Here is a 14,886-nt window from a genome sequence, read left to right as displayed (position 1 = left end):
GCAGGCGTGACCTTCCAGAGGTCTCTGGTTCTCGCTGTTCCACCTTAAGTCAGCAGGGGCTGCCTGTGCCTCTTCTCTGAAAGTCAGCCCCTGGATGTTTCCTTCAGGCTTGTAGCTGTTCAGTTCAAGTCACAAGATTACACCTGTGCTAGCCTGTCTGGAACTTTGCGATGCAGATGAAAAAACATCAGAGAAAGATTAATAGAACCAGCCATTGATTTATTATGTTCTAGAAAGGAAGGGATAAAGCAGGCTGGCATGATGCCCCAAGCCCAGCCTCCACCACAATTTCTCTTGTGCTGACATACATCCACTAGCATTTATCTTGTCCGTTCACCTTCCTTTTGCTTTAGTTTCTCGAACTTCAGGAGTTTATTTTGGCAGGCATGCTCCTCACTGCTGCTGCTGCTGCTGCTGCTGGAGCTTTCCTCTGAGCTTTTGGAGAGGAGATACTTGATTGCAATCGAGTCCTTCTTGTTCATTTGCAAGCAGAGGCAGGAGGATTCGCTCACCTTAAATGACTCCCCCCACATACTCTGGCACATATCAGTCCCATTTGCGTACATCTGTGTGCAAATAAGAAATGCCTCATTACATTTAAATAAATTGAATTAACATTCATTTGTATCAAATTGATCAACATTTATCACTTTTTAAAAATTTGTACCAGGATATAAAAACTGTCTGGAGTAATTTACTGTCTTGTTGTGTGCTATGCCTCATCTCTTCTGAGATGTCTGAAAATGTTACCCAGTCCCACAACTGGCAAAAGTAATTTGTCTGTTTTGAGAGCAAGTGGTTACACAAAATGCAGACATCAACAGCTGCCCTTTGTTTCCACCCTGGGGCTGACAGTTAAAGCTGTGTGTGAGCTTTTACAACTTGTAGCATGTCAGGACACTCTGACATGTCTTGAAACCTGAGTAGTGCTGAAAGTGCCAGATAGTGCTTTGAATATAGGAATCTTTTTATTTACAGGCCAGAGACAGCCCAGTGGAGTCACAGATCCGAGGGATCTCATTGTGCCTGCTGCAATGTACTTCATGGCTGGGCAGGACCTCTCAGGCAAAGAGAAGAGACATAATTTAACAACGGCTTGAAGAAAGTAAGTTTTTGTCAAGCTTCCAAGGTGCTTTTCCCAGGGGGGCAATGGCCTTTCTGGCTCAAAAAGCTGCGAATTGCAGCTTCTTGTACCCTTATCAAGTGAAACTGTTCTCTTCTTGCTACTATTGCATTTTGTAAGTCCTGTGTCATAGGACCTGTCAACCACACAACAAAGATACTGCTTGTTTGCTGAGCTCAAATGGTGACAACGTTCTGCCTGCTCAGCTTGAGTTTATCTGAAAAACTAGCAAGTTCCTCCCTGTGTCCTCATGTGGAAAAAATTATGTTGTCTTTTGCCTTAAAAAACTATCCTGTATGAATAATACAAAGACCATTTCAAATAGCCCCAAAGACTCTGTAGTCTGTAAACCAGCTTTCCAGCCAATACCATCTCTAACCAGGGCTTGCACCATGGATGATGCAGGTGCTGGAGAAGGAGTACGGAGGTTGGATGATGCACTAGTCAGAAAAGAAAAGCTCCTCCATCTAGTTCTTTCCTTGTGTTCTCAGGGCAGGCAGATCTTAGCTCTTTCTTTCCTACTATTCCTGTGATTTTAAGTAGCATTAGATATTTTCTTCCAGCTCCTGCACAGTTCTGAATTTCTACCTGCTTTTAGCTAATCATCCCAGAAAGTATTAAAGCCTGTCACATGGGTTGGTTTAGGTCTTTATGCAAGAGACCTGTATACACCCTATACTTGTGTCCCACAGGTTCTGTAATGTGATTGTACTTTTCTACTAGCTAAATTGATAATTTTATTTTTACCTTCCTTCTAATTCTGCTTAAAGATCACAGGATAATCAGATTGCTGCAGCAAATACATGGAGCACATAGACTGTTTCCCCAACATATTCCTAAATTTCTGCAAAGAATTCTGACTCTTTACCTTCTTGGAAAATGTCCTAGCCTGTGCATTAACACTGCTTGGGGAGCACCCAGCTAGGAGGATAATGACAAGGTTAAAACTGGCCATGGTCAGTTGTGCATCCTTAATATTCAGCATTTGTTCTTTATTCGGCAGTTGTCCCAAACAGGCCTTAGAACCACTTGCATACATCACATGTAAGGCTGCTGATTGCTCCTCTGTGTGAAAAAAGGAACTGTTTACAGTGCTCTGACGTGTGAGAAGCCTTCCATGAGTTGAGTGCAAACCAAGGCAGTCTAGGGTTTGTATATCATGTAATCTTCATATGGGAAGTGTATGTTTTTTAATTTTTCTGCTGAAATTTAATCTTTATGATGACTTACCATGCAAGCCTATTTGTGGCGAAAAACATGGGTAGTTTAGGGTGTGGCTCCATTTAGTTAAGGAATAGCTGTGCCTGGCTTTGAGTGATAAGACCTTGGAATTTGCTGCATGTTTTTCCCTGCAGATGGTATATTTTCTTTAAGAAATAAGTACAAGGGAACTCAAGGTTAAAAACTCCTATCTCTGAAACAAGGACAGCTTGAACAGAGACTGGAGATTATTTATGGAGATTATAATTTTGTTTTTCACTTCATCTGGAACTACTGCTGATTTAGCACATCTGGGAAACTAAGTTGTAAGTTTCCACAGCCCATTTGGTTTTGGCCACCTTCCTGAGTCTGCTGATTAGTGTCACTTTTGCAAGGCAGACAGCAATCCAGCATGAACTGGACTGTGTTTTCCACTTCTATCAGTTGCTGAACTGACTTCTGGAAGTACATGCACTTGAATTGAATTCAAAATAATGAATCTGCAAGCCTTACTACCAGTCCCTAAGCACTTCACCGAAATTTTGTTTACTTCTTCAATTTGGCCAGTTTTTCGTGGACTCAATGAAGTTCAACTGTTAAAAATATTCAAATACACTTTTGAACTGTATTATATCGCTCTGAAGCTAAATTTACTTGAGTCACTAGAAAAATTCTACCTGGCTCTGGAAAGGTCTGTAGACTAGGTTCCAGGCAACCTTACTCCTGTAAGTCTTGTCAGTTCTCATTTTATACACTTTTGCTCATAAAATTAGTTGTCCCAGCCATTAAACATTCTCAGAAAGATGGGATGGAGAAGGACAAGGTAAAATAGAGAAAAGGACAAAGATACCCAATAGGCAAGAAAAGTTCAAAAATTCCTCACTGGTTGGGGAATTCACATTCCAATTTAAAAAGACAGAGATATGTAGAGCTCCATATTGTGTAAGGAGCCTTATGAATTGCATCTTAGTGTTTCTGTATGAACAAAGTTCATTTATCTTTTACTTTCTAAATCCCACTGGGTTAAAATATCTGTGTTTCTTGGACTTTTGTTTCCCGAGTGGAATGAACAGTGATTAATTAAATGTATATCTACCTACAGTGAGTGCTGTACATAAAAATGAATGTTTGAAAATTTGTGTACTTAAAAAGTCTGATGTAGGGATGGCTTGAAACTGCTGAAGTAAAAATAATTCACTGATGGCATTTTACTCCTATATATTCAGTGAAAAAACCCCAGAACTCCTATTGCCATAGTTTCTGCTTCAGTTGATCAAGTTTTCTTACCTCACGGTATGGAATACATTTGTTCTTACAGTGGTTTTCTCCATTTTTATCCCACTCCCAGTCTGTCAGCCAGTTACGAACACATATGGAATCATCTTTGCAGGCTTCATACCTTCATGGAGATTAGTGTGGAACATAAAGTTACTTCTCTCACATTTGTCATTAGACTCAGATTCAACTCAAAGAGATGTCCAGGGGCTCTGTTAGTAACATGGTGTGATTACAGTGCAGCTTAGCAACAGATCTTCAAGCAATGTGCACATTATCTTAGCTTGACATGTTCATAAACTCTGAGCTGCCCAGGAAAACCTAAATTCTCATGAAAACTAAACAGTTCACTCACTACCTTTTATACTGACAGCCTTAGCAAAGGGCTCATGTTGTGGGTGGTTTCTGCTTGTTAATCTGATGTTTCTGAGAGATGGAAATCCTGGGAGGGAGAGAGGGAGTTTCACAAATGTTGCTGTTCAGTATCATAAGAGAGCATAGGAGTGCTAGGGGTGAACTGTCACTTGAAGGTGATGTGGGGGAAGTTTGTATTTATGAATTAATATGGGACAAGAAGAATGATGTTTGCCAGGCAGGGGAGTTGCTATGAGGAGCATGCACTGAAATAAGGAAATTCCACAGAAACCAAAATAATATAAACTAATAGGTTGTCAGCCTCAGAATGACATTTTCAAAGAAGTTAAAAAGAGAAAGAAAGATAAGAGTCCTCAAGCGCATAGGTCTAAAATCTTAAATTTTAAGTTATTTTTAATTTGAAAGTGGTAATGTAGAAAAAAACCTATAAATGGCCTGGAATGAGTGGAGTGCTGGCTGGTCGATGTGATGAGAGATCTCATGACTTACCATTATCCTACATAATTTCCTCCCTTCCACTTCTCTTTTATGCTGTACGTTTTGGCTATTACTTTTTTTAAGGACTTTACTTTCTGGTAATCAGTTAACATCTTCTTAAATTTAGTCTCATTGGCTTGTAGGACTATTCATACTAGTAACTGAGAGTGCCAAAATAATGAGGCACAGCTTCCAGAAAGTTAATGTTTAGCATGGTATTCGTAATTAGTGCCTTTGGATAGATTTTCTGTTTGTCATTTTTGAACTTCAGGGTCATGTTTCAAAACTGTTTTGATATCTTGAGTGCTGCAGCCTTACATTTTTAAATGAAATATGTGGGTTGTCATGTGGTCATGAGAACTGGACATTGCAGTAGATTTGCAAATGCAGAAAGGTCAGAAGATGCATATCTGCAGTGTCTTCACACTAGTTTTCTGGGCTTTTTGGAGGGAGAAAGAGCAATAACAGATGGAAGGTAACCAGGGCCTGAAGTAAACAGCTCAGGGTCAGAAGACATGTACTCTCAATGGGTTCATCCCTTAATCTGCTGTCAGAGGTAGGGGCTCAGCTGGAAATAGAGGCTAAAATTTGAGAAATTAATATTCATGGTATGCATCTGGTTTCCTCGGGAATATGAATAAAATATATGAATAAAAGGATTTATATTTTTATTCACCATTATTTATTGACTTGTCAAGATAAAATGTTTCCTAATCACTATTATTACCTGACTGTGGTTTGTTCTATAAGCAGGTGACAAGGCATAATTCCATTGGTAGGAGTTTTTCTTTATCCCAAAGGAAGTAATTATGAAATCAAGTTTATGAAAAGTCATGATTTGTGAAAAGTCTAATTTCTGCAGTCCAAAACCCCATAAGTTTATTTGAACATTAACTAAATGTGAGAAACATAAATACTTAAAAGACCCTCCCTGACCATATTAGTTCCCTGTGTATAATGAACAGCATATTTTTATTTTAAAACCTTCTCCACTGTATTTTTTCTAATTTGCTCTTTCTCTTTTACAGGACACAGGGCCCTTTCACAGGTGAATGAGAAAATGACTTGTACATTGGGCTCTTTCAAAAGCAATAGTTTAAGGACTAGTGAGAGCAAGGAATCCTAAAACAATAGAAAGAAAAGGAAGGCCCCAAGCTACTCAGATGGATTTCTTTTAAATTAAGTCACTGTTCATTCAGAATACTCTGCACATTTCTGGCCACAAAGACGTACAGTATGCAGCAGGCACACTCACAGTATGTAGAGAAAGTAGGTCACATCACCAGCAGTGCTACAGCATGCTAAAGGGCCTCCAGTGAATAGAACATGAAAAAATGTTACTTTAAATCACCAGAAAGAGTGGGAATTCTGTCCAGGCTCTTTTCTAGCCTGAGGCCTTAAGCAGGGTGAGGGAATGGGTTTGACACTGGCATTAGGCAGGCACACAGACCAGCATGCAGGGTAATGGGCCATCAGTACATTTTTGATTCAGGCCAGGCATCTGTGACGCCAACAGGAGCCATAGATCATTGCTCAGGACTTGTATAGAGCAGATCCTCTCTCTGCCAGGAGACTCTATACTGGAAAAGGGTCAGTTTTCCTGGGCAGCAGCTCTCAATCACCCCACTGTTAAAAGTACTGTTTACACCCCAAAAGTTAATAGTACTGTTTACCTGCAGGCTCTGGAAGTGCTCAGGGAGCACTGAGGATTTTGCAATGAAATATTGGCCTGCATGATCTACAATTGACCTACAATGATCTACACTTTGGTATAAACCTCATATACAATGAAGCTGGCTTAAACTAGTTAATAGATGCAAACTAAACTTACAGCAGACTTTTCTTTTTTCTTTACACTTTTACTTGATATAACAGTTTAGTAAAGACTTTTCATGCTACTTGTTTTGCTACATTTGTTTTAGATAGTGGTATTCTATCATTTTGCCCATTAGATCTCTTCTGCAGCTTACTGGCAATGCCAGTGCTTAATACCCAAATGCAATATTTGGTAATTGGTTCTGAGCTTTAAGATTCAGAGCACTGAGGGAAATTCAAGGTCTCAGCCTTTGTCTTTGAGGAGGATTCAGTTTAGAAGATTACAAAAAATTTAGCAAGGAAGACTGCACATGACAAAGCTGTTCCTGAGGCACATGTAGTTTCCTGACACAGAAATAAAATTCATTGCTAGAGAAACCTCTAGGAAAGCTAAGAAATACATCAGCCTTTCTCACTCACTTCCATTACAAATCCAAGCTATGCTTCTTGTTTCCTTCACTGGCACAAAGCAATGGAGACATATTTGAAGACAAATCCTACCGAAATTCTGCACTGCACACATGATTTTGCCCTTGGAGGGAATGGAACTGGATCCATATGTCAATAATATCCAAGTTGTGAAAGCCCTAGGGAAGCAGGACAGAGAGCAGCCCAAGAGAACTCTACTGTGTCCTGTATTTCCTGTACTTTTAAGAAAAGCTCTTTTCTGATGTTTTTAGAAGTATTGTAATGGTTTTCCTTGATTTTCAGAGTGGCCTAAGGGATCCGGACATTCACATTCCATTACTTTCATGGAAAGCTAGCACTTATAATCTTATAGTGTGAACAGAGCCTGGGGTGTTTGTGCTTCACACACACATCCAGACAAGTTCCTCCAGTGACTGGGCACAACATTCACAAGGTGCTGACTGAGTTTTTGTGTCCCATAGTGATGTTTTTAAGATCCAGCATCTCAAAACAGGGATGGAAAGGAGAGAGAGAGGGAGGGAGAGATATATGCTGGATAAGTACCAGTGGAAAAATTTCAGTACCCTACATGGATATAATTCTCCTGCCCCAACACTAAGGACAGATGGGTGCTGGATTGCCCTACCATGTGCCTTGCACTCAAAACATGATGTGATTCTCTGATGCTGTGTTTTGGGAAACAAAATTCAATGCTATTATGTTGCTCATTGCTATTAATAATTTTAGCATTAGTTGTCTGCAATTGTCTCTGATATTCAGGATTTTAGAAGAGATTTTAGAGAGTGTGATGATAGAAGGGACAAGGTCAAGGGTGAAAATTAAAGGAATTAAGCTATTTTGTAACAATAATTTGTTGAAATCCCATGAGTTGATGTCTTTCCAGATTTTGTAGTGCATTTTATACATGCAAAACAAATGTATCATATCATGATCAAGCATTCAGATTGAAAATGCTAATTGCATAAATGATATTTCACAGACATGGACTTTTCGAAGGGTGGGCAGGCCCTTGCTGCTGCCAGTGCCCCTCAGTGTGGCAGGAGCTCCTCTGTCACAATGCCACTGCACTGCATCCTCCCCCAGAGCAGGGCAGTGCTGTCCCCAAGTCACTAAACTCATCTTAGTGTCCCCATCCTGCATTCACAGCCTGTGTCATTATTATTTTGGGGGCAGTAGCTTAGCAGAAGGAAAGCAGAGAGGGCCAACAAGAAATTCAGAAGCAGAACAAGAGAAAAGGTGATGTAACACCACTGAATCACAGGCATATTAAAATGAAATAAAAATACTTTGATTAAAAAGCTGAACCTACCAGTCATCACAAAAGCTTTGACACAATGGAACAGCCTGGATAGCAGCAGTGTCATTGGGATGGATCCAGTAAGCAGCATCTGGAGAACACCGGTAAAAGCACTCGATTTTCTTTGTGAAATCTTCACAGCTGTGGTGGATGAGAAAAGCCACAAATAAGCCTGTTTCTGAGCACTAAGGCTACAGCCTCAGTTTTCTAGGCCTGCTTTGATGTGGATGCAATACTACAGATTAGGAGACAAACACAGAAAAGCATCCTTTGGCCCTGTTAATGCCTAAGTTTGAAATTCATTCCTCTGGCATTGTGTACAGGCTCTGACCGTGCAATTACCACAGCCAGCTACAGCACAAATGTTTCCATGCATATTTCAGCCCTATTTGTGTAAGCTTTCCATAAACTTTTGAGGACTCGAGTTTTCCTGGCAACAACGATTCCAGGCAATAATAAAATGTAGATTAAAACTATAGTATAAAGCTTTGTCTGTGCTGTAGCCTCATGGTTTCACTAATCTTTAGATTTTTCCCACAGCCCAGCTGAATTTACTTAAAATTGCATACTGTGATGCTCTCCTGGGAGGGGCAGGCAAGAGCTGTTACTTTTTCACATCTGTTTTTGCTTAATTGTTTTGTACTTTCATCCCTTTATTTCTATAACTTGCCATGTTTCACAGCTTTAACATCTAACGGGGTACTAAAAATCTTAATTAAGGAGACATTTTTCATGGTTACAAAACCCACAGGACTACAAGAATTTTAATTCTAAATTTTCAGCTGTTTCATTTCTGGACTCCTGTGCTTTTTTTTGGGTGAGATTTAGTAATCTACTTGATGTGCTTTCTAAACAAAGGAAGAAGCCTCTATTCATTACAGATCACTCTCACTGCTGGGTGATGGTTGGAGAGCTACAGAGGTGCAGGGTGGTTGTCACCTACTGAGTTTATGACTGGTTTGCATTGCAAGATCTGGTTCTATACTGAAAGCAAATTTGAAAAAACATAACCCTGTCTTGAAAAAACGGCAGAAATCATGTGGGTTTGTGTGAGAGGAGAAGAAGAGTCAGAGGCTGGTCAGTTACAGAGAAAAGGTGATGGGAAACTAGGCTGGGTGACATAATCTCTCGGGTAACCTAATGTCCATCAGCAGCTGGTGGCTGCTCCAGCCCAGATCAGTGGAAGCAGGACACAGAAAACATCAAAGCTGACTTACGATTTACTGAGCTGCCCACATCTGTTCCAGTAGCTGTCGCTTACTTTAATTACAGGGGAATGAGCCAATTGCGCTGTGAAGTCTGCATAGCAACAGGAAACTGTTGGGAGTAAAACAAAGATCTTGCAATAAGTGTTCCTTTTTAACACTGTATGTGGAAGATGCAAAATGTAAGATTAATCTGGTTTGAACAATAAAGTGATAAAGTCTCTGAGTAGTAACAGTAGTAACTAGAATATGTACTCAAGCTCTAACAATTTTGGATGTGAAAGTGGCAGTGTAAATGCCAGGTGAGGCAGACCGACATAAACAGTGTTTTGTCAAGTTGCACCCAGAGAGTCCCAAGAATTTTACCAGTGTTCTGCCAGATGCCACATCCTAAGGGATACTAACTTTGAAAACTACCAAACTTACCAAAACTACCAAACATAAAAATAAAAGAGTTGAAGAATTTTAATAAGTGCTGTACTTTGCTTACAATAGAATTTTGATTTCAAATTTTCCCATTTGATGTCTGCTACAATTGATTCTTATACTTAATTACAATAAATCAAAATAATCTTTGCTGTAAAGATTTTTAAGCAGATGGGACTACAAGAAAGGCAAACTGCATCAGAATTTTGAAAAGAAAATAAATTAAGTCAATGAGAGCTTTACAGCTGACTTTGTTAAGACCCAGAATCTTACTCTTGGTTCGCATGCAGCAAAATGCCAATGAAGGAGGTTTTCAAATACAATGTATACTGCATCTTATATATTTTTGAGAAATTAGGGGAACAGCCAAAACAATTAAGGTGTACAATGCTGTACTTGACCATATTTGGGAAAAATTAAACTGCTCTTACATTTAGAGTAGAGAGTGCACTCTTGCATCTTTGGCTCAGGACCTGGCTTCAGTTTTTGGGTGTCCCCCTCCAGACATCCATATTTTCGGCAGGTGGATGATGTTATGAGAGCAAGGAGGGTGATAGCAAACCTCAGCATTGTTCTTCAGCTCTTTTTCCTGTATGGAGAGAAGTCTTTGTTTACATCTTTTATTTCTAGGAGAACCCATAACATTAAAAGGAAGAACTGCATTTAAAATACTACATAGATAATACAATAAAAATGCTCAGCAAAGATGCACACAGGAATACTAAGACACATTCTCCCTTCCTATTTGTTTATAACTGAACACTTAACCTTCTGTTACATATTTCTGAGGTTTGGGGGCAAGTGATAATAGTCATCAATAATTCAGGCTACGTATGAAAGCATGTTGTAATTTTCAATATTTAAGAAAATAATTTTAAATTTGTTCCACTGAGCTGAATTATTTTTTAAGCTTTCCAAGAGACATTTGTATGTTTCACTAGATTTGAAAAAAATATTCAGAGTTTTTTTTGCACACTTGGAAATTATGCATTAAATATAGCTGCAAGTGAGATAGTAGTATTCACCACCTGAGCTGGATAAATTACACTGAATACTCACCTTTGTTGAAGTTATGCTAATTTATATTTAAGAACCTGATCTCTTATTTTCTGCCTCTTTTGTAGAGTTTGGTCAAAATGCAAGACAAAAATGCTTTGTCATTGTGACTAAAATTTCTCTAAACACAGGCTATACATTAGTCACCTATAAAGATAAATCTAGAACTTTTTACATAAATCAATGTATTCTTTGTACATATTATTAATTTAACCCTTCATTCTTTAATTAAATATTCCTGTTAACTTTTTGGAATAATTTTGTCTGAATAAGTACTGCAGTTCTTCTATGTACCTGGACTTTTCAGATATAAAGACCAATTTATACAGAAGGAGAAAACTATCTCTTCAGTTTCTCAGTAATTTCTCACCTCTTTTGCTTTCCTTCTGGGTGATACTTCTCCCTGGAACAGGAACACAGTAAATTGCTTTTCCCATTTTCCACTTTATATACACACCATCTGGCATCAGTGCTCCAGAATTTGTTTGCCCTGGAAGAGTTCCTTGACCCTTTGAAATGCTAACACAAATTTATCTCAAAAGCAGATGCAATGACCAGCACATAATGCCCTTTTATTGCTTGCAAAAGTCGACATGATAAAGAGGAAAGTACAAACACGGGTTAGAAGTAGAAAAACAATAGCTCCCCTGTATTTCAAATGCCATTAACCCCTCCTGCCTGATTTTTCCATGATTCCTTGTATTATTAATTATTAAATTAATTTATACAACAGTTTCATGGAGCTCTCACCACAAATTCAGGCTATCGTAAATTCAAGATATTAAATGTTTCTTATTTCAGCCCGACTGACCAAATTCTGACTAATGGCTTGCCTTGTTACACAGTAATTTTACTACAGTCCCTGGAAGATAGTCCATGTCTCCTGATTCCCAGTTCTTTGCTCTGTCTTCATAAAAGATGCCTTCCAAACCTGCTGCTGTTCACCCTGGTTGCTCTATACCTGTCTCATATGTACCTTACAACCAGGCTCACAAGCACTACAAGAAATGGTTGATTGTACCACTGATAGTGGCTCCTGATGGGATTTCATTGAGAAACCTGCTTTCTGCAAAGAGCATTTGCATCTAAACATAAACCATCGGTGGTGATGATAAATGGTTGCACTCATTTTCACAGGTTGTCTTGCTGTACTGTAAAGAGCAGCACCCCTCAGTACCTTGCATTATTTATATGCATGAGGAAAGCAGCATCTGTTGGGTTTGTGTTTTAAGTAGAACACTGATTTGTTAGATGATACTCTGAGGCCATTATCTACTAACTTTTTCTTTTTGAAAATACAAACCTTGGCACAGCAGAAGTGTGGTTTGATTCTCAGTGTGCAAAGGCACATGCATGATAATAAAACAATCTCTGCAAGCTGTAAGCACTGCTTCCTATTCTAGCTCTAGTAAATGCCTCAAGATGAGTCTTGCTGGCCTAAAAAGAGCCTTTTCCAGATGAGTGGAAACTGAGCAATTTTCATGTTCCAGAATGAATTTAATTAAGGCAAATTTAGAGAATGAATTTAATTAAGGCATGTTTAAAAAGGCATAAAGTAACTATAGGAGAAAATGAAGTCAATCTAATGGTTTATTACCCATGCTTTCACCTCATGTGGCTTGATCTAGTGTTGGCTGAAATTCATGGGGCTCCTTGCTGCTTTGCAAAGTAAAGGATTGGTGTGTGCTGCTCAGCACACAGATCTGTGTAGTCATACAAAATAAAGACCAAAGTATAATATGAACATTGACTTTCAACCCTGTGAGGAGTGGACAGGCTGGCCAGCCTGGTGAAAAGCACAGAAACAGTTCATGCTCTGCTTCTTCCTGCTTAGTTTGTGAGAAGTTCATGGACACTGGTGAGGTGTCAGCATGCCAGGAGGTTCTTGTAATGCCTCTGCTCACTGAATTGGCATACAAATTATATTAAGCTATAGGAAACTGGGATCACTTTCAGGCTTTGAGTATGAGCCAAATGGGACCACTTGCTGGGAGATTAGGCAGAGTTTCTAGCAGCAGGAAGGAAAATTGTCATATGTTTGTGATTTCCCAGACTTGGCTTTTGGTTAGCAGTACATGTAAGCAGGCTCAGGCTAAGGAGCTTTTAGTGATGTTGGCTATACATCATCTCCTGAGAAATGACTCTTGCTTCTTTTCTAAAAGTATTCTCTACTGATTGCTTTGTCTGATGTCTTATACTGGGAAATTTGTTAAAGGAATTTTCTTACTTCTTCCCATACTTGAAGGAGTCATTTATCTTAATTTAACTCATTTAAAATTTAACTTTTTTTCAAGCACTTGGTGATATTCTTGTACTTTAGGGATTCCTGCCGCCGTTTCATTTTAACTTTAATATCAGTACCCTGTAACTTCTGTTCATCTCTTCAGAAGCTATAGTGAAAGCATGGATGATGTTGAGGTATTGCCACAGACAACAATTCAGGCGCCACAACAATAAATTATTATCATCTGATGATCTAATTGATAGTGGCCAATGGTGTTAGCAAACCCATGCATCTTTTCCAAACCCACAAACACTGCTACACTGGGTCTCAAGAGTCATCTACCTGGGCAATTTCCTTCTGGCACAAGCCATTGGCAGAAAATTAGGGGGAAAATGTTTAAAAAATATAGTTTCTAATTTCCCAGCTTCTGGCACTCAGTTTAGTAACTATGTGAACTGACATCTCATAACTCAACAGAGTGATCCCTGCTTTGTGAGTCAGATCTCTTTAATGACTGCAGCAAGCTTTCATGCTTTTATATTCTTGGTAACTCTGCAAAGCCGTTGCAGTTAAGGGAAAAATTGTTTGTACTTCCAACTAGTGACAATTGCCAGATCCATTTCCCTTCTTGGCACCTTGAAAGTGTAACAACAGTGTGACTGGAGGGAGACTGAGTTTCAGGAGTGTAAATTAGAGCATTTGGCCTGTTACAGCTTTATTAGACATGGCAATGTCTGCTAATGAAATTAATCTGTTCCTTGTGTCTCAGTGTGAGTCTGCATGCTCAGAGGTTGGAAGTGTTTTTCTTGTTAACTGTAACAAAAAATGTAATTAGGAGTACAGGTTGTTATCTAATTTAGGGAAGCTCCTTTAAATGCAACACTTCATTTAAAGTTGCAACAAGAACATGTTATTTGATGATCAGTGAAGAACATAACCAGGACTTCCATTATGTGAGACTTCAGAGCTGAGAGTTTGTCTTCACAGGTCCTGGTTGAATGTATCATGTCACAAGTCAAGCTGAATGCCAGGGGAGACACTCCAGATGGACTCAGTCTGGCACTTCTGACTCTGGAGAAAATCAGCTGAGGTCAAATCTTAATGCTTCTGAATCTGAGGTGTGATTTGTTTCAGTTCACTGATAGGATTTCTCCTATTTTTTTTTCTTGGTGTAAGGAATACATCACAGAACAAAGTAAGGTTTATTTGTTTTATTTGAGTACACAAATGCTGCTGAGCTAGTTCTCCAACAGGGCACAGGAATGACAAAAGCACCAGTAATTTTATATAATGAGGAGTGTGAGTCAGTGGTAGGTAAAAAAGCAGATATTTTAATGAATGGTAGGTTTAAAAAGGAATCACAACCCCAACCAACAAAATCAGAATTGTAAAAATGTCATTTTAAGCCCCGTGTCAGGCTTTTCAAAATTAAAGGGGACAAAAACCTACTTATTTCAGCTTATTACTGAGTTGAAAGCACCTCTTGAAAGCATAACAGAATGCTCTTCCTCTGCCCTAGTCTTTCATTTGCCTTTCACATTCTGCTAGTCTGTTACTGTGGGGTTCCTTGAACCACTAACAACTACTGTTAGTTTTTCTACAAAGAAGGGTTTGGGTAGCTCCTGACTGGAGTGAAGGGGACTTTCACAAGTGACAAAGAAAATCTGTGTCCAGTTTGACCTATACTCCAAAAATAACTGGCTGCAATCATGCTCTGAATTTAGACCATTAATATTTAACTGATTTTTCTACATCACTTATGTAGAAATCACTTATGAGTGATGAATTTCCTCTTAAGGGAATAGCAATACACTAAAAAAAAAAATCACACTTGTATTATGGGTAATCATTATTTGAATAGAGATAATGCCTAGATGTCTCTGCCTAAAGTTGTGATATATGTTTTAAAGTACTTGGTGCTATTACTAGATTCTGGGTGGTCATGTCCCACAGTCCCCTCTATGCCTTGATCCTGTACTGCCCC

General features: G+C 39.0%; 1 protein-coding gene across 2 annotated transcripts; it reads right to left on the bottom strand.

Annotated features, from left to right (window-relative positions):
- Nucleotides 1-262: 262 nt before the first annotated feature.
- LOC103814987 (riboflavin-binding protein-like) lies at nucleotides 263-11,195 on the bottom strand. 2 transcript variants are annotated; one of them, XM_050977476.1, is made up of 6 exons: nucleotides 11,049-11,195; nucleotides 10,054-10,211; nucleotides 9,209-9,308; nucleotides 8,004-8,132; nucleotides 3,611-3,722; nucleotides 263-566 (listed from the first exon to the last, which is right to left on the bottom strand). In XM_050977476.1, exons 2-6 carry the CDS (start codon nucleotides 10,190-10,192, stop codon nucleotides 321-323), a joined length of 726 nt encoding a protein of 241 aa, XP_050833433.1. In that variant the 5' UTR covers nucleotides 10,193-10,211; nucleotides 11,049-11,195; the 3' UTR covers nucleotides 263-320. The 2 variants fall into 2 exon arrangements, with proteins under 2 accessions (XP_050833433.1, XP_018767941.1); XM_018912396.3 differs by lacking the exon at nucleotides 11,049-11,195 and adding an exon at nucleotides 10,682-10,753.
- Between the last annotated feature and the right edge of the window lie 3,691 nt (nucleotides 11,196-14,886).

This window comes from Serinus canaria, chromosome 8, assembly GCF_022539315.1.
Source record: "Serinus canaria isolate serCan28SL12 chromosome 8, serCan2020, whole genome shotgun sequence".
In the NCBI taxonomy this organism is placed as follows: Eukaryota; Metazoa; Chordata; class Aves; order Passeriformes; family Fringillidae; genus Serinus; species Serinus canaria.
The sequence above is the reverse complement of the archived record's forward strand: the minus strand, read 5'-3'. Positions and strand labels throughout refer to the sequence as shown.

Excerpts from the sequence above, each read along its gene's own strand:
- LOC103814987 (XM_050977476.1), bottom strand. The coding sequence starts at position 10,192 with ATGCTGAGGTTTGCTATCACCCTCCTTGCTCTCATAACATCATCCACC. Across the intron at positions 9,309-10,053 it reads GTGCACTCTCTACTCTAAAT|TTTCCTGTTGCTATGCAGAC; the intron begins GTAAGAGCAGTT and ends TACTCCCAACAG. Across the intron at positions 8,133-9,208 it reads TGTGGGCAGCTCAGTAAATC|CTGTGAAGATTTCACAAAGA; the intron begins GTAAGTCAGCTT and ends CATCCACCACAG.